Here is a 24,380-nt window from a genome sequence, read left to right as displayed (position 1 = left end):
CTTTCATCTTACACCTCCTCTCCTTTGTTTTGGAGTCTTAGTCATTTTTTACTATGCCTTCGAGGGGCCTCGACTCTCCTTTGTTCCTTTATTGACATGACTAAGTTTAGGGCATGACTCTGATAGCATGTTAGATGAACACGACTCTCATGACTTTGCTCTGGGCTTCCCAAAAAGCCTCACCTTTGTTCCTTTATTGACATGACTAAATTTAGGACATGACTCTGATAGCACGTTAGATGAACACGACTCTTATGACTTTGCTCTGGGCTTCCCAAAAAGCCTCATACTAATGGAACGACTCTCATGACTTTGCTCTGGGCTTCCCAAAAAGCCTCGTACCAATGGAAGGAGTATTCTTGATTATGAACCCACTATCATTCCCTAAATGAATGAGCCAGGGAAAGTTCATAAAAATGTCAAAACTATCTGACAGATCTATTTTATAGTTTGGGTTGAACCTAATTTTGTGTTAATTTTTTTTTTTACAAACAAAATTAATTAATGTGATTAATTTGTTTGTTGAAATTTTGTTTTCTTCTCACTTCTCTACTTCTGCCATTCAGCTTTGCTTTGACTGAAAACTCCGCTTCCCTTCCTCTCGGAATCGTCTCTTCCGGCGAGCTAACCAGAGATTTTCCAACTCTCTGACCCATGGGCGGCCATCTACGGTTCGAGATCTCTCAGAATGCTTACATAAAGCTTATTCTCCATGCCCTAAAGCACCGGACCTCCGCCGTCAACGGACTCCTCCTTGGTCGCATCTCCGGCCCCAATGATGTAATCGAAATTGTCGAATCCGTCCCTCTCTTCCACTCCAGCATCGGTCTCCTCCCCCAGCTCGAGATATCTCTCCTTCTGGTACTTCCTTTGAACCATTTTACAGCTGAATTTCATGTTTAGGTTTCTGTAAACCGGTTACTCGTGTGAGAATTTGTTGTGCTTGACGCCATGTTTACTTCCTTTTTTACTTGCGTATTTGAGATCTGTGATTGATGAGGTCGTGGCATGCTTCATTTGCTATCAGATTGAAGAATATTATGCGGCCAAAGGATTGAATATCGTGGGATACTTTCATGCCAATGAGCGGTTTGATGACTATGAGGTCGGTGGTGTAGCCAAGAATATTGGTGATCATATTTCTCGATTTTTTCCACATGCTGCTCTTCTTTTGGTAAGAGATCTCTTATTGTGCTTTATCTGTACTGTTTTGTATATTTCTTTTGTTTGATTTATGCTTCTCTACAGTTAGATCACAGAAAACTTGAAGCTCTTCCAAAGAGGAAGGATAGAAGCCCTGTAATGGAGGTGAGTTTATTGCTATAGAATTCTTATCATTATTTTGTAAATTGTATTTTTACGCTTTATTAGAATTTCCTCGATGAATTTCCACCATCTTTCCTCTTTTCTTTTTGGTACAAAACCATTTAAAGGAGCAATCTTATACCACGAAGATGCAAAATTTAAATATTGTAGGTGAAGGCCAATACTTAGCATAATTTTTTCGGACCAACTACCTCGTTCGGTTTTTGAAAGACTGGAATATGCTAAAGTAGCTTTGTTACATTTCATATTGATAATTCATTCATTAATTGAGGTGACATTCTTATAGCTTTTGCAATTGCTAGATTTGATATTATTTGCTTTATAGCATCTTGTTTGAGTGTTCTTTAGGAAATTTCTCAGTCCTCTTCCATTGATGGAGAGTTGAATGTTAGATACTATTGGCTACTGTTGGTGCTATTTGAAATATAAGGAAATGTATGTTGGAGGTTTTCACGGACTTTCTTGCTTATTTATCATAAATTCCAGCTAATAGTAGTAACTAGATCTTTAAATTTATTCAATTTTATAACCTGTTTTAATGTTCTCTAAACTTGGTTGGCTTGGACCGATTCTGCGTTGGAATGGATAAAGTGTGGGGTTTCATTTTAGTAAGTGAAAGTATGAGAGAGGCAATAGGAGGGCGAGCTCCAATTTTCGTTGGAGCTGCTCCTGCTTTAGATGTAGGATTTCATAAAATGTTCAACATGGAATGTGTGAATCGATCAAGGAGAAACATCAAGAGAATCTTTTACCCATTTGGGGAGAGTCATTGGAATCTAATATTTAGTTTTCCTCTTCATGCCTAGGGCTTAACCAAATCGCCCGCCCTTCAGGGATGCCCTCAGCGTCGAGGAACATGGACCGGGACAAAAGAAAGTACAAAATTTTTCCCGTATCAGTGATAAATACTAGTGAATAGGATAGAATGAATGGAAGAACTCCATTCACTACTTAAAAAAGATTTATCGTATCCTTTTATTGTGTATCAAATTTATGGTTTCTATTGGTGCAAATCCAATCATCTCAATTTGCAATTTTAGATGAGAAAGAATTCCCCATTGGTAACAAATGCTTATCCATTAAGCAGAGGATATCCATTTAGCAGAGGAAATCCTATTTAACAGAAGGATTATGGCTTTATTCTTCCAAGAACAGACTAAGAGGGTCAGCTACCCAACTAATCTTCATAATTAAATACCGTTACTGTATAGGTAGATCTCGTTGTGAAAGACCGATTACTAGCTAATTCATGGGGAGAGCCAAAGAAGCTTAGCGTTCTTTATTGAGAATGAATCTTGGGACCTATATTTTTAATTTTAGGAGAATCCTCTTCGGTAAGGGAGGCAATGGAGTGGATTTCTTTTATCTCTTGGACCTTCCATGTTCAAACCAATTATCACAAAGTGGTTTCTCGAAGCTATGAGGGTCTAGCGTCCTCGCTGGCACACTTCTCGGTGTCTGGCTCTGATACCATTTGTAACAGTCAACCCCACCGGTAGCATATATTATTCGCTTTAGTCTGTTACATATCGTCGTCAGTCTCATGGTTTTAAAACGCGTCTATTAGGGAGAGGTTTTTACACCCTTATAAGGAATGCTTTGTTCCCCTCTCCAACCGATGTGGGATCTCATAATCCACCCCTCTTGGGAGCCCAACGTTCTCGTTGGCACACCACTCAGTGTCTGGCTCTGATACCATTTGTAACAGCCCAAGCCCACCGCTAGTAGATATTGTCCTCTTTGGGCTTTCCCTTTTGGGTTTCCCTTCAAGGTTTTTAAAATACATCTGTTAGGGAGAGTTTTCCACACCTTTATAAAGAATGCTTCATTCCCCTCTCCAACCGATGTGGGATCTCACAATGTAGGGTTCAATCCCCACATCTACATTAAAGTTCTCATGACATGTTTAAGGCACCTCAGTTTTTATTATTCTACCCTTCTTGAAGATGATTCTTCCTCGAATCTAAGGGATCCATTGTAATGAAAACTTGAAATCATTTGCATCACGTGGTCTTACTCTTCCATATTCACACATGAAATCTAGGTTTGAATTTGATGAATGAAATAGAAGTGTCACTTCGTATGTAGCCTTTCGGTCCTTTTCTTTCGGCATGGGCTCATATTTGAAGAAACCTTTAAATCTTACACTAAACATTTGCTTTATGCAAGAATTTCAAAAGAAAAATAGGAACACTTGGTTTAAGCGCACCCATTAGAAATCAAGTCCTTCTGGTTACAAGTTCATGTATGTGTCATTTTGAAAACAAAACAATGCCCTCCTTACAAACTTTCATAACTGAACCCTCGTTCTCATGAATCTGTCTTTCCTCATTTTTTCTAGAGATTTTATCAACTCTCACTTCAAATATCTCCTTATCCACCTCGACAACCTCACTATTGGAATCTTCCTTTTTAGATTGTGGATGATCTCCCTCATCTTGAATTGGCTGGTCAACTTGAGGCATCAGACAATCTTCCTTATTGTTAATAGATTATGTGTCTCGACTCTTTTTGATTTGGTCTTGCTAGTTCATCTCTTGATTCAAGTCAGACTTGTATTTAATGATTGACATATCTCTACTAAAGTATCTCGAACAACCTTTCATAAATGAGCATCACTACTGTAGGTCTCATGACGATTTCATCATTGGTGAAATATGCTCTTAAGATGAAAGTAGAATGAAAAGATATGATCTCTCTAACACTCAAGTCATTTATTTTACTCGGAACACTCGTGTTTACACTTAAAGATAGGCCATTTGGGAAACATGGCTAAATTATGATCTCGGGTGAGCTACTACGTGGATTAAGCAATTCTTGTAATAGTAAGCTATTTAAGACAACCAAGACAAAATAATTATGAAATAACAATAAAATAGAATAAAAAAAATGAAGAAAGGATTAAACAAGTATGGAAGGTCCCAAAGATAGTTCTCGGGTAAAACATAACGTTGGAAATGAATTCTAAAAAGAAAGATGTTACAATTTTGACTAAATGTCTTTCTTAACTCTTAAAGATAAGAGGCTAGCCTCTCTTTTCTTAACAGAGTAATAAAGCTAATTTAGACGTTATCACTAAGTTTGAATAGGAAAGGAAAACATTAAAAAGCAACCGAGGCAAGATTTGGACAGTATTAACAAAATGTGATTCGAAGCTGATGTGATCTTCAAATAAACGTACAAATAGTCTAATAGTTGATAAAAAATAATGATAGCTGTTGTAATATCACTACTATCTCAAATATGATTAGATTGCAAAGATCAAACACCAAATTTACAATAGCAATTTAAGAACACAATATGAAAAAATTTCTAGATGTTTTTTCTTCTCTTTTTTTTCTCTCTCTCTTTTCAAGATGTAAATTTGATCTTTAAAGATAAAAATGAGATCAAAGTCGAAAGATGAAGAGGAATGGTGGAGAATGGACAAATTTGTAGAAAAGATGAACAATTGTATAATTGAAAGATAAAATTAAATCTAGAGCATGACACAATTATGCAACATAAGCTCGGATACCAAATAAGACAACCCTAATTCTTAGTCCAACCATCCATATTTTTATTGAAGCAAGAACCCTTGAATCAAAGAAACTAGCACCTCCTTATGCAAAATTCAAATCAATCCAACGATAAGTCTTGAATTAGATAAGATAAAAGATCTAGAAGCAAGATTTGAAAATCTTGTTCTAAATTGAGTCACTCCACAATTAAACTCGATCAAAGCTTGGTTGAATGACTCATATGCAATCTACCACAAGACTTGCATAAAAACATAAAAATGATAAACATGATGCTCAGATTTTTGAGGGAGATTCTCAAACTTAAAGAGCATAATTTTCCTTCATTCAGAATTTGGATAAAAAAGATAACATAAATGCCTTTATGCAACCTCGAAGTTAAACTATAGATTATCTCCTTTGCCAACCAACCATCACAGATAGGACTAGTGGTCAATAAAGACTTATGTAATTAGTATAAAGCTGAGAGCGAATGGATCTAATTCATGGTGATCATCTACCTATGATTTAAACTTTTATGAGTTTCCTTAATAGCTAAATGTAGCAGAGTTATGCAATCATCTAATGATAATAATTAAGGTGTGCACCATGATAATAATAAAATAAAACAATTGATAGGCCTGGTATTACGACGTGTGTACACGGAAGAGAGTGAAAAACGTGATAATCGCGCGAGAAAGGAATATGGTGCATTATGTGCATTAGTGGGCCCGATGGGAGTTTTATAGTTATAGTGGCAGTGGAGCTAGAGTATATAGCGTAGAGTTTTTGTGACAGGAGGGTATCTTTTTGCTATTAGTTGTTTTGGTTATAAATAAAATTGATAGGCCTATCATAACTAAAATTGTTGGACAAGGCCTATCATAAATATTATATTCTTTACCATGGCTTGGGTTGGACCATGAGTTTGCCCTTCCCCTCGTACGTATTCATGAGTTTTCCCTTCCCCTTGTATGTATTTTTTATTAGTACATATTTGTCCTAAGAAGTGTGGAAGGTCACGTGTTTATATTTTTAAGGTTTGAGTTAGTTGGACGAGGTAACGAGTAACGATCATGTCACCTTACTAGTCAAAAGTATAAACTTTTTAAGTTTAACTCCAAACATTTTTCTTTGACCCTTTCACTTAGACGGTGGCCAATTAGCCCAACCTCTCACAACTTTTCCTTTTTCAACTCTTCGGTGCTTAGTTGGCCCCTATGAGACTTTACCCCAGCTGATGGTTAGTTGTCATCCAGTCTGCACAAGCCAAGTCTGGAATGGCTAGCCATCACCTTTCTTTTAAAGATCTATATCCACATTTTAGAGGAGGGTAATTGCCACCGTCTTTGGAATAACATTTGCATTTATATAGTCATACATACACAATTTCATTTTTTATTCAGTGATACAACATGGAAAACTTTCAAATCGATCACATAAACATTCAACATTCAAAACGAATATCATGATCATATGATATCCCAACTTAGCACTATGACATTTCGGTAGAAGAGTCACTTTTATTAGCAATCCAAAAACTGGTTTAGCTCAACATGAAAGTTCTTTGGTCGACCTGAATAAATCTCTGAAATTAAAACTTTATTTGAGGGTTAAATCTAATTTTACCAAACGTTATCCCATCATTCCCAATCTACTCTGCCTAAAGCCTAAATGTATAAAGGTTCCAATGGTTATAAACTATTATAAATACTTTAATTCAATCCAAAAGGAATTTATATGAATGAAGCATTACCTACTAGCTCATACCAAACAAACTTGAGTTCTTATTCGTTTGTGTTCGAATGTATTCGAACTCACAGATCTGAACTTTACAAGCTATGGGTATTCAAATTTGAGGTCTTTTAGAGGGTGGGTAATGAAATTAATGCAGATTGGGTTGTCAATGCTTTCATTGCTGTGGGAGTGTGTAAAGGCCCAAGCCCAAGCCTACCGCTAGCTGATATTGTCCTTTTTGGGCTTTCTCTTTCGGGCTTCGTCTCAAGGCGTTTAAATTGCGTATGCTAGGGAAAGGTTTCCACACCCTTATAAAAGATGTTTCATTCTCCTCTCCAACCAATGTGGGATATCATAGAGTGTTTATTAAGAGCCTGCTGGATTGTCCTCGAGGAGTGGGTGCTTGCGTGGTGGGAAAAGAAGAGAATCGGATCAGAGGTCTGCTGTAGTTGCACGTCATGAAGCTTGTGGGTGAACTACATTGCAGGTTTGTTCATCCTGGGTCTACTATTTGTGGAGCGCGGTTGCGACTGGTCAATGGAATTGTGCTAACATAGATAAATATGGGTTCATTTGAGGAGCTATGACGTCTCGATGTCGATCATGGGAGAAAGTTGCACGCGTTATGGTCATCTGTTCACTGGAGGAGTAGCATGAGTTAGGTTTAGTTAGATGACGTCCTCTGATTGTGGTTACCACCACAGGCTATCGTCGCGAGTCATTGGAGAGGAAAAACGGTATGGGTGGCTGTTGGCTCCTGGTTCACGAGGGAGGGAGAAAGAAAGAGATAGAGAGAAGAGCTGGGGTTTTCTGATTTGTTCTTTTTTGTTTTTGTTTTATTTGTTCTTCTGGATCACTTAGTTTAATCAAGATATGATTGGATTATATGGCATGATTGTACTTTCCAATGAAGAATATCTGATTTTCTTGGCTGTTTTGTGCTGCTACTCTATGCCACCTAATCAGACATCATGTAATCTAGGAATGCTATTAAACTATAGGCCTCATCTATTGCTAATGTTCTTCATTCATTTTGTTTGTTTTGTCACCGGCCAGCTATACACAAGGGAAGCTTCCAAGATTTGGAAGCTGGCTGGATCAGACGGAAGCAGCCAGCTAACGATCAAAGAACCGTTAGCAAATATGGTCCTGTTGGATTACGTATCATCTGAAAAATGGCAAGATGTGGTGGACTTCGATGATCACCTCGACGACATTAGCCAGTACGACACAATCCCCCTCTTTTTGAATATTGCATCATCAATCATGAAAGAAAGAAGCAAAAGTAATCTTTTAAACTTCAAAAATTTTGCAGGGATTGGTTGAACCCAGACCTCTTCAAGTAGAGAAAGATCTTTTCTTCACAGTTGCAAGGCTTGATTGCTCTTACAAGGATTGGTTGGAAACTGGAGGCTTCTTGTGCTTCAATTACTCATCTTTGAGATGTACTCACAGAAGCATTGAGAATATTGTTAGATGTATTGTTATTAAGTATTCAACCACTTTTATCTCGTTAGACTTCGATTACTCGTCTTTGATTCGATATACCGAAGCTCTGGGCGTTGAAGCGTTTTAGTGTTTTGAGTTAGGGGTGGATTATGTTTAAGGAGGTAGTTTGGATGTACTCTGCACTATATGTGTCATTCTTTTGTTGAGAGGACATATACTCACAAGCATTGAGTATTAGTTTAATGGTTGAGAATAAATTTGAGAATTACTCAAAATGGTATTCCTTGTATTGGTTTTAAATGATGCGTTTTACGCTCATGTTTACGTTCACAACTAGAGGTATCCACGAGGCAGGGTAGAAACAAGAAACCCGTTTTTACTTCTTATTTCAATCTTTATCTCTATGAAATTTCTTTATTGTTGAAATTAGGGCGGGATTCTCATTGGAGAATTTTTTTTTAAAAGATTATTAATTTTAAAGAATTTTTAATATATAATTTTCATTTTTTAATATAATAATTATTAAAAAATGTTCCTAAGCAAAAATATCATATAATTTCTAAAAATCTAAAATTTAATATTATAATATAATATTTCATTATGAATAAATAAATACCTATAATATTAAGCTACCCTTATTTTTCATTTAAGATTTTACATCTGGTTGGGTGAGTCTCGAGTCCCACGTTCTCTTCCTTCCCGTCCCGGATCATATTCCGGTGCGTCCACAGAAGAGGAAATCGCAATGCATCTTGCTCAGCAGGCGTAGCTTGGAGTGGGAGTGTATGTAGGGTGGGTAGTAAGGTAAGGAGGCCACCAGAGAGGAAGCCAATCGCATTGACTATATTTAGAGAGAACTGGAAAGCCTTCTCCCGAATTATAGGAGGATGTGACACAAATAATGACTCTCTTCGCCGGGATGTCAGCAGGTTAGGCAGCTCTAAGGGTTTTGATATTCGGGGTGGAAGGCAAAACTCTGACACAACCAAGTGAAACTAAGGGTCTCTAAAAGAGGGAACGATCTGATCTATGGGGTGTTCACTCTCGGAGGACGGCTAAGAATGTCCCTTAAAAGGAGCGGGGATGGGGTCTTTTCAATCAAGCACGAATAGAACGAGATAAAGGGGGTGTGCAACCTAGAGAGATGACCATATCTCTTTTCTGAATGACATATTTATTCACATTTTCACGTATATTTATATCATTTTGATATTTTTTTTTTATATAAACCCTCATAAAAAATAATAAATAAATATTTATAACTTAAATAATTATTCATTTAATTAAATATTTTTAGATTTTATTTCATGGATATATTCATAAAATTGGAAATAATATTTTAATATAGAACCTAATTTTTTCCTACTCCATTTCTAATATTTTGCATACTTATTTCTTTAATATAATTCAAACCCCAAACCCTAATTTAATTTAATTAAAAGTCTATAACTAAATGGAATAATTTTTTGGAGTCGGACACAATATTTCTCTAGTTTACTTGTTTTCGGGTACAACTTGGTTTTGAAAGACATGACATTAAAAATTGTAGAGTTAGTCATTTCATATCGAGCCATTGAAACAGTGTGTCATACTATAATTAGACAATTCTATCGTAATATAAACAAATAAAATACGAACAAACTCTTCTTTTATTTCTCTTGTTCAAATATTTTCTCATCCTTTGCTCGTTTCTCTACTGATGCCAAAATGACCTTCGAGATTCTTATAGAAATTTATATACTTTTGCACGAGGATGGATAGCGGGAAGCTCAGAATCATAAAATAAAGGATGGGATAGGAATGTTGTTTAACTGTCGAGATCTCTTGCTCGGTGTTAGCTCCTACCCTTCCCTTACTTTCTTAAACTTTAAGGCAGAATCATACGACGATCGGAAAGAAAGACGACCTCGTTTACCCTCTCCCGTTAACCTTCGTTGGTGGATGGAATCTTGAATGCTTTAAATTTTTAAGAGTAAAGTAATTTTTCGAATAAAATTATTATTATTTTTTAAAAAAATTATATAGGAGCTTATCCAAAGGCGGCGAGGGGCTCTCAAACCAGAGAAAAACACGATGGCTTTTCTTCTCTGCTCCAATCCCCTCTCCATCTCTCTCCATTCATCTACATTGTCGCCGTCGCCGTCGCCGTCGCCGTCATGTTTTCCAGGGAATTTCTCCGCCCTGAGTAAGTATCTTTCGCTTCCCCTCCTGGACCTTCCTTTTCGCGCCTCTGTTTGACGGGATCGAACCTAGCCCATGTTTTTGTCTAATTCTGTATATTCATTTCTCTTTGTTCTAAAGTTTTTTCGCTGCGTGTTCATTTTCACGAACTTGAGAAACTATTTTTTTGTGCTTGATTGAAAGAGTTTCCTCGCAGTCATTTTTCATTTGTCAGGCATTTTCAAAACAGTTGGTATCTGTGTGTAGAGACTGTCGATTTTACGCTTCTCATTTCTTGTGCGTTGGATTTCGCTTTCCTGATTTTGTATGCTGAATGTTCTGTTACTTGTTCATCATCCTCAATTTGATGCCTAGATTACAGTTTCGTAGTCATGAAATGCGGTTGAATGTGTGTCACTAAACCGAAGAGAGATTGTTTGGAGTGTGTCATCTTTTATGCATATTCTTAATCCGTTTGAATGCTAATTTGATTCATGTAATGCCGAATAGGAGAAATTAACATTATAAGCATTCCTAGTATCCCATGGTTTGATAGACAACAATTTAAAAAATGAACTTAATCATATGCTTGAGCGGATAGGTTAGAAGATGTTTAACCTCTGGTTATATTATGAGCTTGTTGGTGCAACTTTAACTTTGATTATATGTGGTAGATCCTTGAACTTTAAAAAAAATCTCTAGTAGATTTCAACATATTAACTAGTCCTAAACTATTATCTGTGTTTAATTGGTCTTGAACATTAAAAACGTCTCAAATATCAAGGCTTATTTGACACAAAATTAAAAGAATAGAATTTGTTAGATACTTTTTGAAACTAAAGGTTCTATTAGACACCATTCTTAAAGCTTAGAGATCAAAGTCATACATATTCTTGGCTTGGGATGGTTAATTCCCTACATTTTATGTATCTTAGCTCAATTTCCACTCCTTTATTGTGGTTTCCATTTCAGATTCTATGTCACTCATGAAGCCTACTGGGTTTCAGCCAAAACACTTCAATGGGGTTCGACTACGAAACCCCTCCTTCGTTGAAAATACGGTGTCATTTATTGTCAAGGCTGCATCTGAGATCGATACTACGGGAGAAACCGACAGTAACGAACCGAAGCCCTCTGCAGAAGCTAAAAAGGAGGACGTTCCAGTTGACAAACTTCCATTAGAATCAAAACTGCAAGAGAGGCTGGAGCAGAAGGCAAGGATGAAGTTGGCAAAAAAGATTAGGCTGCGGAGGAAGCGGCTTGTTCGGAAACGCCATTTGAGGAAGAAAGGACGATGGCCTCCATCAAAGATGAAGAAGTTGAAGAACGTTTGACAATCCTTCAATTCTTGCAGGTTTAGAGGTGACCCCATTTCTCCTCATTGCTTCCAACTTTCTCTGTCTAATTTCTTTATACTTTCATGAAAATGTACTTGCTTCTTTATGTATCTGAAAGAATCCAGTGAGTGATGGAATGTGCAAATTGTGCTCTTAGTTTTGAATGACTAATGGTCAGTTGAAAGGAACTGAATACTTGCCTCTAGACTTTGGTTAGAACATTCAACTTCCCATCATATAGAGCTTGCTAAAAAGCCTTGGTTCATTAGAAGCTTTTGTTCCTTTTAAATGTACGTCGAGATCAACGCCCCCATCGAGGGACAAGTTTGAGCTCGACGTATCTGTCTTAATTTGTCACTGACTGGTTGCATAGAGATGAAAGCTAGGGAGAATAGACACTTCAACAAACAAAGAATTCTGGCCTTCGATGAAGATTGAATAGTATGTAGGGATAGGAAGTATCTGCTTTTACATGCTTTGTAGGAAAGGATGGCACTCATGATAGCAACTCAAATTTTGGATATCTTGTCTTTTAGGATTTAGAGCTGATTTGCCTTTCTGCTGTGGATAAGCTTTGTTCTATTAATGTGTTTGAGAACCCGAACCCATCAACGGAGGGACAGCTTTTAGAGTTTGGTATAACTTTTAACTCATTAAGTACTCATCAAAGTTTCCGATTCAAACCTCAGATCTCTTGATCAATGCCATATGTCTTAACTACTATGATTATATGATTTTCAAATAAAAGTCTATACAAAGGTAAACGTTTGTCATGCTTATGGGTTTACTTTGAGTATAAGCTCTCATGGCTTTGCTTTGGGCTTCCTAAAAGGCCTCATACCAATGGAGTTAGTATTCCTCACTTATAAACCCACGATCATTTCCTAAATTAGCCACCTCCTCTTAATCGAGGCTCGCCTTCGTACCTTCGAGGAGGCTTGACTCCTTTTGGAGTCCTTTGTTCAATATTTAAGGATTTGCCAATCTATTGGCACGACTAAGTTTAGGGCATGGCTCTGATACCATGATAGACGAACACGACTTTCCACAATGGTATGATATTGTCCACTTTGAGCATAAGCTCTCATGGCTTTGCTTTGGGCTTCTCAAAAAGCCTCGTACCAATGAAGTTAGTATTCCTCACTTATAAACCCATGACAGTATTCCTCACTTATAAACCCATGACCATTCCCTAAATTAGCCGATGTGAGACTTTCATCATCCAACAATATATATTATAGGTAAATATATTGTCTTGTTTCTATTTTGTTTATAATTTATTTGATTTTGTAAATGACTATAAATAGGTTTCCATTATGCCCTTTTAATAAATATTCCGATTTCGGTGGAGTAGTTTTAGCAAATATGTGGTGTTCGTATTATTGTAAATCTAAATTCAAGAAATTTATTAGGTTGATTTAAAAATAATAATTCCAGCATTAGACCAATTCAAGCATTAGTTTGAATGGAATAATGCACTCCTATATTTACTTCTCTTACTCATTAAATTACTGACTAACACCAATAAATTAATTCATTACTATAAATTTTTTCCCAAAAGTCATTAACTTTATGAATAAAATATTTAGAAAATATATTTTAATAATTAGGTATGAAATATATCTTAAATATCTTATCTTAAGATTTGATTAACAGTATATTTTATCTCATTTACAAAATTTAATTAGTTATATATTTTCCCTTATTTTTAGGTATGGTTTATTCCAATTCTATTTCTTTTTCCGAGGATTCAATAAAACTCATTAAAATTTAAATAAAATTATAGAAGTTAATTTGGATTGCTAGGTAAATTTGGAGGAGATAGACTTAATTTTAAAATTATTAATTATTTTTTATATCTTTATTTTAATTTAAAATAGTTTTAATTAATATAATATTAATTTTTTTTTTTTTTTTAATTTCAACTAGTTGAAATTTGTAAATTAATGATTTGTTTTTTAAATTTCAAATTAAAAGTTTGAAATTGAAGAAGGTAAGTTGAGGTTTCTTAATGGAAATTATAATAAATTAATGAAAGAATTAGAAAAATCCAATTAATTAAATCCTTTATTCAAACAAGGCGCTAATTCATAGCCACTACAGAAGCGACGTCGTTTTAAAGGGATTTCCAAATTCCTCCTCCATTTGAACTCTCACTGGAACTCCTCGCTTTTTTCACCGGCACCTTTTCTCCTCTCTCCGATCATCTCCACGGTCTCTCTCTCTCTCTCTCCGTCGGGTTTGGCTTTTCATGGACGGCGGCAGACCATTGAGCACCGGGTTCTTGTCCTGGCGGCGGACCTTGAGCTCGAGATTCGCGCTTCCTTTGATTCAAGACGCCGCCAATTTGATCATGGAACATCGCGGCGTAATCTTCGGTGACTGTGCCGAACCACGAGTCGATGATGAGGAGGACGAGAATGGATACGACCGTCGGGTTTTTTTGCGGAATGGGTCGTCCTTCATCAAGCCTATTTTGGTACTCGACTTGTTCTGGAATTTGTTCTTCGTTTTTGTGTCCGTGATTGTGCTGGTACTGTCTGCTGAAGAGAAACCTTCCGCTCCTTTGAGATTATGGCTTTCGGGTTATGCTGTCCAGTGCCTTCTCCATGTCTTTTTTGTGTTCTTTGCCTACTTTAGAAGGAGTTCTCGCTATCGATTTGTGTTTGAGAATCGTGTGGCTCAGGATGAACTTCGCCTTTCTCATAATCGAATAAGGTAACTTTTTCTTCTCGGAAAAGTTTGTTTGGGGGATTTTTTGATGGAATCGATTTCTCTTTTTTTGTCTAATTTTAATTTATTTATTGGGTTCTTAGAATGTTTGTGGTGCCAGTAGTGAAGATTATCTGCTAGTTTGTGGCAATTTTTATCAAATCGCTTATGATCAGTATAGTTAACTATTGGACTCTACGCATGTATCATCTCATTTATTTCATGTTCTTCGTGGATTTTAGGAAATAAAAAACCACTCAAGTTGTTGGAATGGTGAGTTCATCTTTCCATATTTGTTGTAGATCTTTCTTAATTGGTCGATTGATTATCATGTGGTTTTCTTTTAGATGTAACGCTAACTCGATTAATCGAGTTCTTCTAGTTTAATTTCGAAGGGATGCTGTATTTTGAACCTGATTAAGAATTTTTATTTTATTATGTCAACAAGAATTCTTTTAGCTTTTTTCTTAAAATTTCATTGGATTAGGTTCTTATTTCCATGTCTTTGAAGGATTTCACACTTAAAGAGCAGGAACTTGTTTCCCATCAAGATATTTGCATGTTTACTTATTATTCTTCTTCTGCCATTACATATGGAGATGTCATCTATCTTTCTATTTACCTCTCTGTTTTTTCCCTTAGATTTTTGAAAAGATTGGAAGCATCGAACACAATGATATCATATATCTGGTGGGTTTTTGGATTCTATTGGATTGTCATGGGTGGTCAATCTCTTTTGGAAGGCTCTCCCCGGCTCTACTGGTAAATGCTCCCTTCTAAGATCTTGAAACCTTTTTTTCTCTTGCTAAAGTCGTCTATGGTTTAAGATCAACTTAGTAGAATTATGATATAAACTGGTAAACGCTTCTAAAATTCAATCAGATCTGCCAGTTTTCTTGAATTATTTCGTGGGGATAAATATATCTTGAACTATACGACCATGCTGATGGCAAGGATTGACCCGCTGAAGTATCTCTTTGAAAAGCAATGCTTGTGTATTTTTTGATCTCGATTCTTATATTACTTGCAAATGTGCGAATGAAAGCTGTCAGACTGAAAAAAGTATTCAGGCTATGTTATCATATTATTGTTTAGCTAGTTTCAGTTTCTTCTTGTGTGCCTGTGGCTGGCTCCCGTGGGTTCGGCATTGTTTCATGCTGTTGGATTTTTGTTTATGTTGTTTTAATCGTTTTATAGTTGTTTTTTTGTGTGTGGAAACTTCTCATTTAACTGATAGAAGTCACATATGAGGTCTCGCTAATGGACTCATGATATGAACCGCAGGTTGGCAGTGGTTTTCCTAGCCTTTGATGTGTTCTTTATTATCTTCTGCACTGGGATGGCTTTTGTTGGTTTCTTTACTGTTTGCTGCATAATACCATTTTTAGCATATGGCTATACCATGACATTCCTAGAAGGTGCCTCTGAAGATGAAATTAGAGCACTTCCCAAGTACAGGTTTCGCCAAGACAATCCACTCGAGTCGTTCGACAGTGACAAGAAACATGAAGTTGGGATGACCTTGGAGCCTGGCTACAATGGTTATACTACTGAACACCTTCTAAATCCAGAGGACTCGGTGAGCAACAGTCTTATTTTTACTTGCATTCTATTTTCATCTATTAGGAACCAAACACTCTGCAATGGTCCAAGCCTACCACTAGCAAATGTCCTCTTTGGGCTTTCTCTCAAGGTTTTTAAAACGTGTTTGCTAGGAAGAGGTTTCCACACCCTTATAAAAAATGTTTTGTTCTCCTCTCCAACTGATGTGGGATCTCACATCTTCAAACTCATAAAATATACATCTTGTATCATTCCTTGAACAAAATTTTCCTATTTAAACATATGCCTATCGACCTGTTAACTATTGTTATGCATGTAGGTCTTGTAGCGAAACAAGGTTATCCGTGTTACTGTTGCAAAATAGTTTGAGTTTTTCTTTAAATGCTTTATCCAACTCAAACAGAGTCACGGGTCTTTTTTCCTCGTAATGCCTTTGTTATGTAGCCTTGTAGGACTCTTTGCTATGTGATCAACTCTACATTGTATTATAATCGTAGGCATGCTGCATATGCCTTGCCCAGTATGTACATGGAGTACAATTGTGCATGCTTCCCTGCAGTCATCATTTCCATACTCGATGCATTGTCAAATGGCTTCGAATAAACGCAACCTGCCCCCTCTGCAAGTTCAGCGTCGGACATGGCGATTCCTTGGTCTGATTCACGTATCGATCGAGTTGGAGCATTCTCGAGATCTCCTGAGACCTCAAATGGAAACACACACACACAGAATCACATGAATCATCTCTTGGAAAAAAGGTAAAAGTTTCCATAAGGGTCACTCAAAGTGTAGATAGCTTCTTCTTTTTGTTGTTCCCTTTCCCTTTTAGATTACTTAGGAGATCATATCAGTGGGGAATACTGTGAATATACACACTTTGATGCACAGCTACTAACTTATATGTCACTAAGAGGCCACTTAGTTGATAGTAAGATTTAAGTAAATAAAAGGCATAAAGAAGCCATTTGTTTACTCATAACCTCATCTCATCTCATCTCATCTCATCTCCAAAGAGCCTTTAAAGGATATGCGTTTAATGGATGGTCTTAGTGGAGATTGTGGAATTGGCAGCCATATTGTAATGCTTTTTCTTAGTAATTTATATCTTTAATTTGTTTTTTTTATCTATTAGTTTAGGGAAGTGTTTGTGGGGATTCTTTTTTTATCTACCAATTTGAGAGAAACACATTCATACTCCACTAAATTACATGCCACTTATGCGATCAACTTTATAGCCTTTGTTTTTTTACTATTTATCATTTTATTTTAATTGCTCGAGTATGATTTTATGATTCTATTTAAGTATCTTTTGTTAAAGAGCTCTCGTTTATTCTTGTCATATAATATATAATAGTAAATCTTGTTAATTCTTGATTCTGGAATGTTTAGATGAAAAGATCTCTTTCCATTATCACTAATAACGATCTTTGGCACATGCCCTGCATTAGAAGAATCTGTCGACCTATTTTTCCAACGGCTGACCAAAGTGATGAGATATTCTTGTTCGGGTTATCCTCTAAAACTTATTTGAAAAACCTATCGTGTTCTATCTGATTAGCTACGATATTCAATTATTCCAATCAAATTAAATGAGACAAATTAACGATTCTCGAGTAAATCATTTGCTCATGAACCAAGAAAATTACATTGGGAGGTAGCCATTCGCGTTTTGAGATACATCAAATGCGGTCTATTTCTGGATTTTGCATCTTCATGTGAAATTCATATATTTCTTGTATGTCTAAAAAGCAAAACCCAAAGGTTATTTTTCCCTTGGAAATTCAATTATTTCTTAGAAGGGTAAAAAACAAAGTGGTGTCCAGATCATCAGTAGAAGCTGAGTATCGATCTATGACAAATACTTGTTTAGAGTTAACTTGGTTGAGATACATTCTTCAATACTTGAAAGCTTAGCTGTTCGAACCAACATTGTTGTATGCGGATAATCAAATAGCATTACATATAACAGCCAATTCAGTTTTTCACGAACGTTGAAGCACATTGAAATAGATTGTCATATAGTTCGGGAAAAGTTACAAGTTGGAATCATCAAACCATGTTATGTTTCGATGATCACGCACTCGAGTCTTGTCATGATCACGCACTTGACGAAAGAGCTTTACAAGCGGCATTGCCCTTCACTCGTTGTCCAAGATTCCCCACTACTGCCCCCCATGGGAGTCTGGGCCATGTCTCAATCCTAGTGTGGCTAATCATTCGAAAAGACAGCAAAGCATCATTGGCTTGGTCAACCTTTACCTGACCAACGACCTAATACTACGCAGACTCATCAAACAATGCTTTTTAGCTTGATTCAGGATTTGACCGGAACTGTTCGACAGATTCCCATGCGTTATGCTCCCGTTCGCCACTTTGTTCTCAACTGTTCCCACCCCTTTTGAAAGGCGAGACAAGCTACTTTTTTAAATTCCAACCCTCCCGAAACTATCTCTCTCGATATATATGTATACACACATATAAATTAACTTAACTCAACCTAATTTAATTTTTATGGTTTGAATTAGATAATTCAAGTGAGTCGAATAATTTTTATGGTTTGAGTTAGTTAATTCGAGGGGTTCGGGTCAATTGAGATTTTAAAACTTTATATTATCAATGAAAGAAGCCATAATTCAAGAACTCTCCTATAAGAAACGTAAAGTCAAAAGCAACGCCCCTATTGCGAATGAAGAACAAATAAAATTAATAATTATTAATAATAAAGTAATAAAAGCTTCTGTCAAAAAATAAAAAATAATAATAATATAACAAATAACCAATAACAAATAACAAAAAGAAAGAAAGAAAAGAAAAAAAAAAAACAAGAACAATAAATAAATTCAAGCAGGAGGAGAGCAGTTTCCTTCGAGGACAAGTTCGAGCGCGAGACGGATGCAATTATCTGTGTTTATTCAATTCGAATTCAATTGACTTCGACTTCCTTGTTGAGCAACGCAATTCGGAATAAATAGGGCAGTTTCTGAGGATTTCTTTGTGAGGGACACTCTTCGATTTATGTTTGTTTTGGGAAATTTTGATTGATTGGTTGATTCGCCCCTTCAATTCAAGTTTTCAGGTAATACTTGTTTGTTTCTGTGTCTCAATTTGTAACTCATTGATTTCTGTGTGAATTTTTCTCTGTTTAGCTCAACATTGTGCCGTTTTCGATGTCCTTGAGCAGCTGTTTTTCACTTTGTATCGCTTTGCTGTTCAATTATTAAGGAATTTAAAGTTCTAGTTATGAAATTCGATGTTCCTTCTGACTAGACTCAGAATGCTACCACGTGCTTGATGATGGGTATTTTGTATTTGGGGGGGGTTTATCAATTGTGGAACTGAAGGTATTTTTGATTGATATATAGCAGGGTGATTAAGGACTTATTTAATGACTTCAAGAACATTGAGGAGGAGGCTCCATCATGGTGATGTTGATGGGAAAAGAAATGAAAAATATGATGCTTCTGGCTTCGAAGGTTTGAGTGAGCCTCTGCTTGGCAGCCATGAATATAGTGATAGAAGCTCGGAGGTTAGAGCTTAATTCCTTTTTTTCGCCTCCTTACTCTTTTCCCCTGTTGGAATTATCCTTATCCTGTGCTTTATAAACTGTCCTGAGTGCTTATGGTATCGTGTTATTTGTTTATTTTTCCTTTAGCAGTCTTTGGCAGTTGATTCCTTTGTTGTTTTTCTTATAAAAGGTACGCACACTTGAAGATATTTGGGACGATGAGCGGAAGAAGCAACAGCTACACTGGACCCTTCTGTTTTCTCAGTTGATTGCACAATGGGCTCAGTGGATAGGTATGGTTCTTTTCTTAGAATGGATTCTGTTAATACAAGATAAAGCATTCAGATTAGTTTAACTAATTTGTAGTCATGGACTCATGGGATCTGATAATTTGGCTGAAAGATTTGTAATGAACTGAAAAATATTTCGTAGTTTCAATTATTTTTATTGAATTGGAGGAAGAGAATTTATCGGCTTCAGTGATTTTAAAAATGTTTTATGTTCAAACAATAAATTGAAAATTATCTTGTTTATCTCATTATTCATGATGCTTCCTTTTTAAACATCATATATATATATATTATAGTTTATATGGTTAGACAATACCATATGGACACATCACCTGCTATCCCTTCACAAAAATCCTGGTGTATCCTTGTGTTTGTGTAACTTCTCTAGATCAACATTTATATTTTTAAATATTCGAGACTCAAAGTTATTGCAGTGGTTGTGTTACTTTAGTTTTTATGAGGACCAACACTACAACAGTTTTGGTCTTTGTTAGTAGACACTTCTTTTAGCTCTAGCAACTACCAAGGTACTGTTTTTATGTTATAGCCTTCTTCCTGCAGCATGTAATGTTACATTTTATATAACTGTTTTGAGTGCCTGTGAGCTAATTGTGTGTTCAAGTAGGAAGGGATAATTTTTTTTTTTGAAAATACTGTTCTCTTAGTTATGGAAAACGCATGATTGTGAAATAAAGTAGGAAACTTCAAGTAGTTTGGAAAATACTTCTACTAGGTTAGGGCTTTCCATTGACTTCCTATGTTAGTTGGATTATAGTAGTCCAGGTATTTCTTTCAGTAATGATGCTAGCTGATGCAATGAGAGGATGCCTACTGTTGAAGATCATCAGTATTTTACTACATTAAGAATGAAGTAATTGATCTTAAAGGGTGGATAGAAGTGTGGTTGGAAGCGAGGGAATAAAAGGAGCTCAAAGGGAAGTCTGTATTGTGGTTGGAAAGTATTTTATCTCTATAGAGAAAGTTGTTTATCCCAACTAAGAGCTGTTGTAGATGGAGAAACTAAAGAGTATTTGGAGGAATTTTTCTTTGAAGAAAAAAGTTAGGTGGAGAATAACTTTCCCCATCAATGGCTTGAGGTCACAAAATACCAATCAAGATAGACCTCTCCATATTTTTGATTACCACCTGCTTATCAAGGACTTCTTTGATTGATTCAAATAGTTGAGAATATCAATATCTTTGACTAATTCTATATGGATATAGTTGAGGATTATCAGGTAAACTAGTTGCTTATTAGTAGAAACTTGCAAGGAAGTGGGTGCATCAACTTGGTGGGAGAAATCAGAACATTCAGCGGAGAATCGAAACGATAGGAATCTGACGATTGTGGAGAACAGAACTTTTTGGAGAACTTGGTTTTTACAATTGGGTTATGAATGCATACTACATCTACAGTTTTAGCACTGTCAGCAGCTTTAACTTCGACAGGATAAATAGAGAACATGTTTGATGGTACACCATAGGACACGAGACTATAATGAATACTATTTGGTTCTCGACCATTTCTTTTGAGGCTATCAATTTAGTTCAAAGAATGGATAGCAAGTCTTTGAAATAAGCCACCTATAGGTTTTTAAACACTATCCTTTGGGGTTTCTGTTTGGACTTTGGAGAAGGAGCAGGAGCATCAGGTTTCCATTAAAAAAAAAAAGTTTCTTTTTTTCCTCAAAAAGGGTATAAAATATTCTTGGAGAAGTATTTGGAGGCATCTCTCCTGTTAAATCTCAAGCCAGCTTGCACCAAAGAGATATACAAGCTGTAGCATTCAAGCTCTCTTCTCTTGGGAAACAACAAAACCTTTTAGATAATACTGAATGGGGGCTGTGAGCAAATTTTTCTGTTTCATGGAGGAAATGGAAACTTCAAAAGGAAAATATTTTAATACTAGAAAATGTTTGTTAGTGTATTAAGGAACGCATCAACCATTTTTAGCTATTAATTAGTCTTAATCGAACATTCTATTGCTTAGATTTGTCAAACTTCCTTCACTTAGTGGAACCCAAGTGGCTCTCATAATGATATTGTGTAATTTTTGTGAAATGTAGTTTCTATATAATGAATTGAGTGGCGAACTCAGGGAGATGAATTGATGGTAGAGTATGTTGATCATTGTCAACTAATACTGTCTTAATTTTTGTAGCAAACATTGTCTTTGGTTCTGGAGCACTCTTTGGTCGACTTCTGCCATTTTCTATGACTACACACAATGGAAAAAACCATAGGGTGGCTCCACCTCTTAGTCTTGTACAGGTAAATGAAGTTTGGATTTCTTATTCTACTGAAGTTTCATTGCAATTTAATCAAAGTAATTCTATTTTGCAAGAAGTTTCGTTGCCGAGGTCTGATTATGATTTAATAAAATGTCTATATTGGTTTTCTAGGGTGTCCCGTTATTAGTTGGAATGATGTTTCTTATTTAATTGATACAATTATTAGTCTACACACTTGTGTGTGAGAACTATGCTTTAACTGATTTCAAACATAAGGTCTAAACTATGTTAGTTTTATTGATAATTTTAGCAAATTCACTTGGCTTTCTATCTTACCTATAAATTTGATGTGACTGCTATTCTACAAAAAGTTGTGCCTTCTTTGAAAATCTTCTTTCAGAAATATAAAAATCTGTCGATCTGATGGTGGTNGGTTCCCCTTTCCAATTGACATAGGATCTCATCGTTAAAATATCATTATAATCTCTATCCCTCGAGTTTAATTCCATTTTAGTCCATACAGTTAAAATATATATATATATAATTTAATTCAATAACCATAATTTTCTTAAATAAAATACGAAAATCAAGATGTTAATTCAATAACCAAATATGTCTTAACTAATTGAGTTATGTTGGGATGGTCGATTATTTATTTATTTATTTATTTCTCTCTCTTTCAAGTAATGAAAAAGACTATAATTAACCTTCTTTTTATAACTTAAAACCAAAAGGGTGATCTGGTTGGCAAAAGTGCAGTGATATTGATATATATATCACCAAAAAACAGAGACTTTGCACCAAACCCTCTCTCTCTCCTCCCTTTCTCTCTCCTCCTTTTTTTTTTTTTTTTTTTTTTTTAATTTTATTTATTAAAAAGGATTTTAAATAAAATTTTTTGTCCTTACACCACTGAGAAAAATGGGATTGTTGAACATAAACATCGTCATATTTTATCTTTAATGATTCATTTGTCTGTTTCTCGTGAACTTTTTCCCTATGTCTTCTTTACTGCAGTTTTTCTAATCAGCCGAATGTCATTTCCATCTCAAAACAGGGTTCTCCCTTTGAGAAACTTTTAGGCTACACTCTTGATTTGCATCATTTAAAGGTTATCAATTTACTAAAATTCACAGTCGCAGTCATCGATTTTTTTGTTCCAAAATATAACTTCCAACCAACTTTAATATTTAACTAAGTGAATCAACTCACTTACATTTGTTGTGTCAGTTTGTCATGTTTAATTGTTTGATATACTTCCATGGTCTTTTGTATTGCCATCTTTTTGAAGGTTCGTCTGTTACCAAATTTAAAAATCTCTCTGTTACATAGGAAGAAAGACTCAGGAATTTAAAGCAAAGGCTGGAAGTTCCCTTTGATGGGTCTCGTGTTGAGCACCAAGTAAGTTAACATTTTTATGAGATTTCAAATTTTATGGATTTTGTTATATACATGTTATTACCCTCCTTTTCTTTTGATGCTTTGAAATTTAAGTATTCCTGCAAGCTATAGTTATGAAATTCATCTCAGACTTTATAGCAAAGTGAATCCTTTGTTGGTAATTGAATTTACTAGTTTGAACATTTCCATTTCTTGTGGTTCATGGATTTATTCAAGCTTACTCAGCTTACGACTCTCATGAAAAATAGCTTTCATGTCTGTTCATCTTTATTATATCTTGTCCATTTCGAGGTTTTCTGTCTGTGCTTGTATGCTTGTTTCTACATAATCACCAAAATTTTCTGTCCGGTAATATCCAAGTTAGTCTGACCTGCCTGCCTGATAGTTCCAATATCATACGTAACATCTGTTAGTCATGATATCGACAAGCCACTGGTTCACTTTAGAGTAATGCAAGAAGGAAAAAGTGGTTCCGAGGAGAATTAGACTGGGAGTTTGAGAGAGGTGGGGAAAAGGGTGCTTCAAAAATTACGTTATTCTGAACAAGCCTATTCCATGTGTGAGATCAGATATGTTTGATCATGGATCCATAGTAATTACAAGGAATTAATGTTATGATGGAATTTTATCATATTACGTCTTTTAAGGAAAATAAGGGGGATATTATTGGTAAGAGTTGGGATATGCATACTCAAGTTTGAAAGGTACGGATACTTTTATAATTGAAGGGCCAGCGTTCCCCCCCTTCCCCACTCTACGTCACACAAAGCAAGTACAAGAGGTAAAAAACATACTCTCTTACTCTATGCTCCCCTACCCAGAACACCAAATCACATGAGTGCATGCAGATTAAAAGTAATGGCCTAATAGAGGTCTCCCTTATATAAGCACTTTGTATAAGTTCTCAATAAAAAATGCTTTCTATTGAAACATTTTGTTGTTTGGTTACAATATTTCAAAAGCTTTTTTGACCTAATTAGAAGTAACTTTTGAAGGATCAATATTTACTCGAATAATGAAAATATTAAAGAGAGAATCTATTATAATTTTGTGAAGTTTATGGTTAGGAAGAAATTTCTTGAGGTGCTAATTGGTTTTTCTTTTAAAACATGGCCAAGATTTTAAGGAATTGGGTATCTCGGCACTTTATTGTTTTTTTTTTTTTTTTTTTT

The 24,380-nt window shown here is 35.6% G+C and overlaps 4 protein-coding genes across 7 annotated transcripts in view; all 4 read left to right on the top strand.

Moving 5' to 3' along the window:
- The first annotated feature begins 536 nt into the window (after positions 1-536).
- On the top strand, positions 537-8,194 carry LOC111467278 (ER membrane protein complex subunit 8/9 homolog). Of its 2 annotated transcripts, XR_002714503.1 has the most exons (6): positions 537-861; positions 1,028-1,174; positions 1,249-1,308; positions 7,617-7,783; positions 7,876-7,994; positions 8,027-8,194. XR_002714503.1 is itself a non-coding variant. In XM_023112136.1 (5 exons), exons 1-5 carry the CDS (start codon positions 655-657, stop codon positions 7,904-7,906), a joined length of 612 nt encoding a protein of 203 aa, XP_022967904.1. In that variant the 5' UTR covers positions 537-654; the 3' UTR covers positions 7,907-8,194. The 2 variants fall into 2 exon arrangements, 1 of the variants encoding a protein (XP_022967904.1); XM_023112136.1 differs by having other exon boundaries at positions 7,876-8,194.
- A 1,853-nt stretch (positions 8,195-10,047) lies between these two features.
- LOC111467286 (50S ribosomal protein 5 alpha, chloroplastic-like) lies at positions 10,048-11,694 on the top strand. Its single transcript, XM_023112144.1, has 2 exons — positions 10,048-10,194; positions 11,142-11,694. The coding sequence occupies exons 1-2, from the start codon at positions 10,083-10,085 to the stop codon at positions 11,501-11,503; spliced, it is 474 nt and encodes a 157-aa protein (XP_022967912.1). The 5' UTR covers positions 10,048-10,082; the 3' UTR covers positions 11,504-11,694.
- A 1,958-nt stretch (positions 11,695-13,652) lies between these two features.
- LOC111467225 (E3 ubiquitin-protein ligase At1g63170-like) lies at positions 13,653-16,845 on the top strand. The gene is made up of 4 exons (XM_023112055.1): positions 13,653-14,224; positions 14,861-14,980; positions 15,503-15,797; positions 16,279-16,845. Exons 1-4 carry the CDS (start codon positions 13,758-13,760, stop codon positions 16,438-16,440), a joined length of 1,044 nt encoding a protein of 347 aa, XP_022967823.1. The 5' UTR covers positions 13,653-13,757; the 3' UTR covers positions 16,441-16,845.
- Positions 16,846-17,424: 579 nt separating this feature from the next.
- The window catches only part of LOC111467232 (ELMO domain-containing protein A), a 9,980-nt gene continuing 3,024 nt past the window's right edge, over positions 17,425-24,380 (top strand). The window contains exons 1-6 of one of the 3 annotated variants that reach the window (XM_023112077.1): positions 17,425-17,435; positions 18,652-18,857; positions 19,144-19,307; positions 19,477-19,579; positions 21,738-21,847; positions 23,140-23,208. In XM_023112077.1, the coding sequence (XP_022967845.1) occupies positions 19,167-19,307; positions 19,477-19,579; positions 21,738-21,847; positions 23,140-23,208 (423 nt within the window). In that variant the 5' untranslated portion in view covers positions 17,425-17,435; positions 18,652-18,857; positions 19,144-19,166. Of the gene's footprint in view, positions 17,436-18,596; positions 18,858-19,143; positions 19,308-19,476; positions 19,580-21,737; positions 21,848-23,139; positions 23,209-24,380 lie in introns of those variants that run through there. The other 2 variants (XM_023112075.1, XM_023112074.1) reach the window with 2 other exon arrangements.

Source organism: Cucurbita maxima, unplaced genomic scaffold, assembly GCF_002738345.1.
Source record: "Cucurbita maxima cultivar Rimu unplaced genomic scaffold, Cmax_1.0 Cma_Scf00033, whole genome shotgun sequence".
In the NCBI taxonomy this organism is placed as follows: Eukaryota; Viridiplantae; Streptophyta; class Magnoliopsida; order Cucurbitales; family Cucurbitaceae; genus Cucurbita; species Cucurbita maxima.
This window is presented reverse-complemented; position numbering and strand designations above follow the sequence as displayed.

Bases quoted from the DNA above. Each gene is read 5' to 3' on its own strand.
- LOC111467286 (XM_023112144.1), top strand. From the start codon at position 10,083: ATGGCTTTTCTTCTCTGCTCCAATCCCCTCTCCATCTCTCTCCATTCA. The intron at 10,195-11,141 runs GTAAGTATCTTT...TTTCCATTTCAG, and splicing joins AGGGAATTTCTCCGCCCTGA to ATTCTATGTCACTCATGAAG.
- LOC111467278 (XM_023112136.1), top strand. From the start codon at position 655: ATGGGCGGCCATCTACGGTTCGAGATCTCTCAGAATGCTTACATAAAG. The intron at 1,175-1,248 runs GTAAGAGATCTC...GCTTCTCTACAG, and splicing joins CACATGCTGCTCTTCTTTTG to TTAGATCACAGAAAACTTGA. The intron at 1,309-7,616 runs GTGAGTTTATTG...GTCACCGGCCAG, and splicing joins ATAGAAGCCCTGTAATGGAG to CTATACACAAGGGAAGCTTC.
- LOC111467225 (XM_023112055.1), top strand. From the start codon at position 13,758: ATGGACGGCGGCAGACCATTGAGCACCGGGTTCTTGTCCTGGCGGCGG. The intron at 14,225-14,860 runs GTAACTTTTTCT...TTTTTCCCTTAG, and splicing joins CTTTCTCATAATCGAATAAG to ATTTTTGAAAAGATTGGAAG. The intron at 14,981-15,502 runs GTAAATGCTCCC...TATGAACCGCAG, and splicing joins GGCTCTCCCCGGCTCTACTG to GTTGGCAGTGGTTTTCCTAG.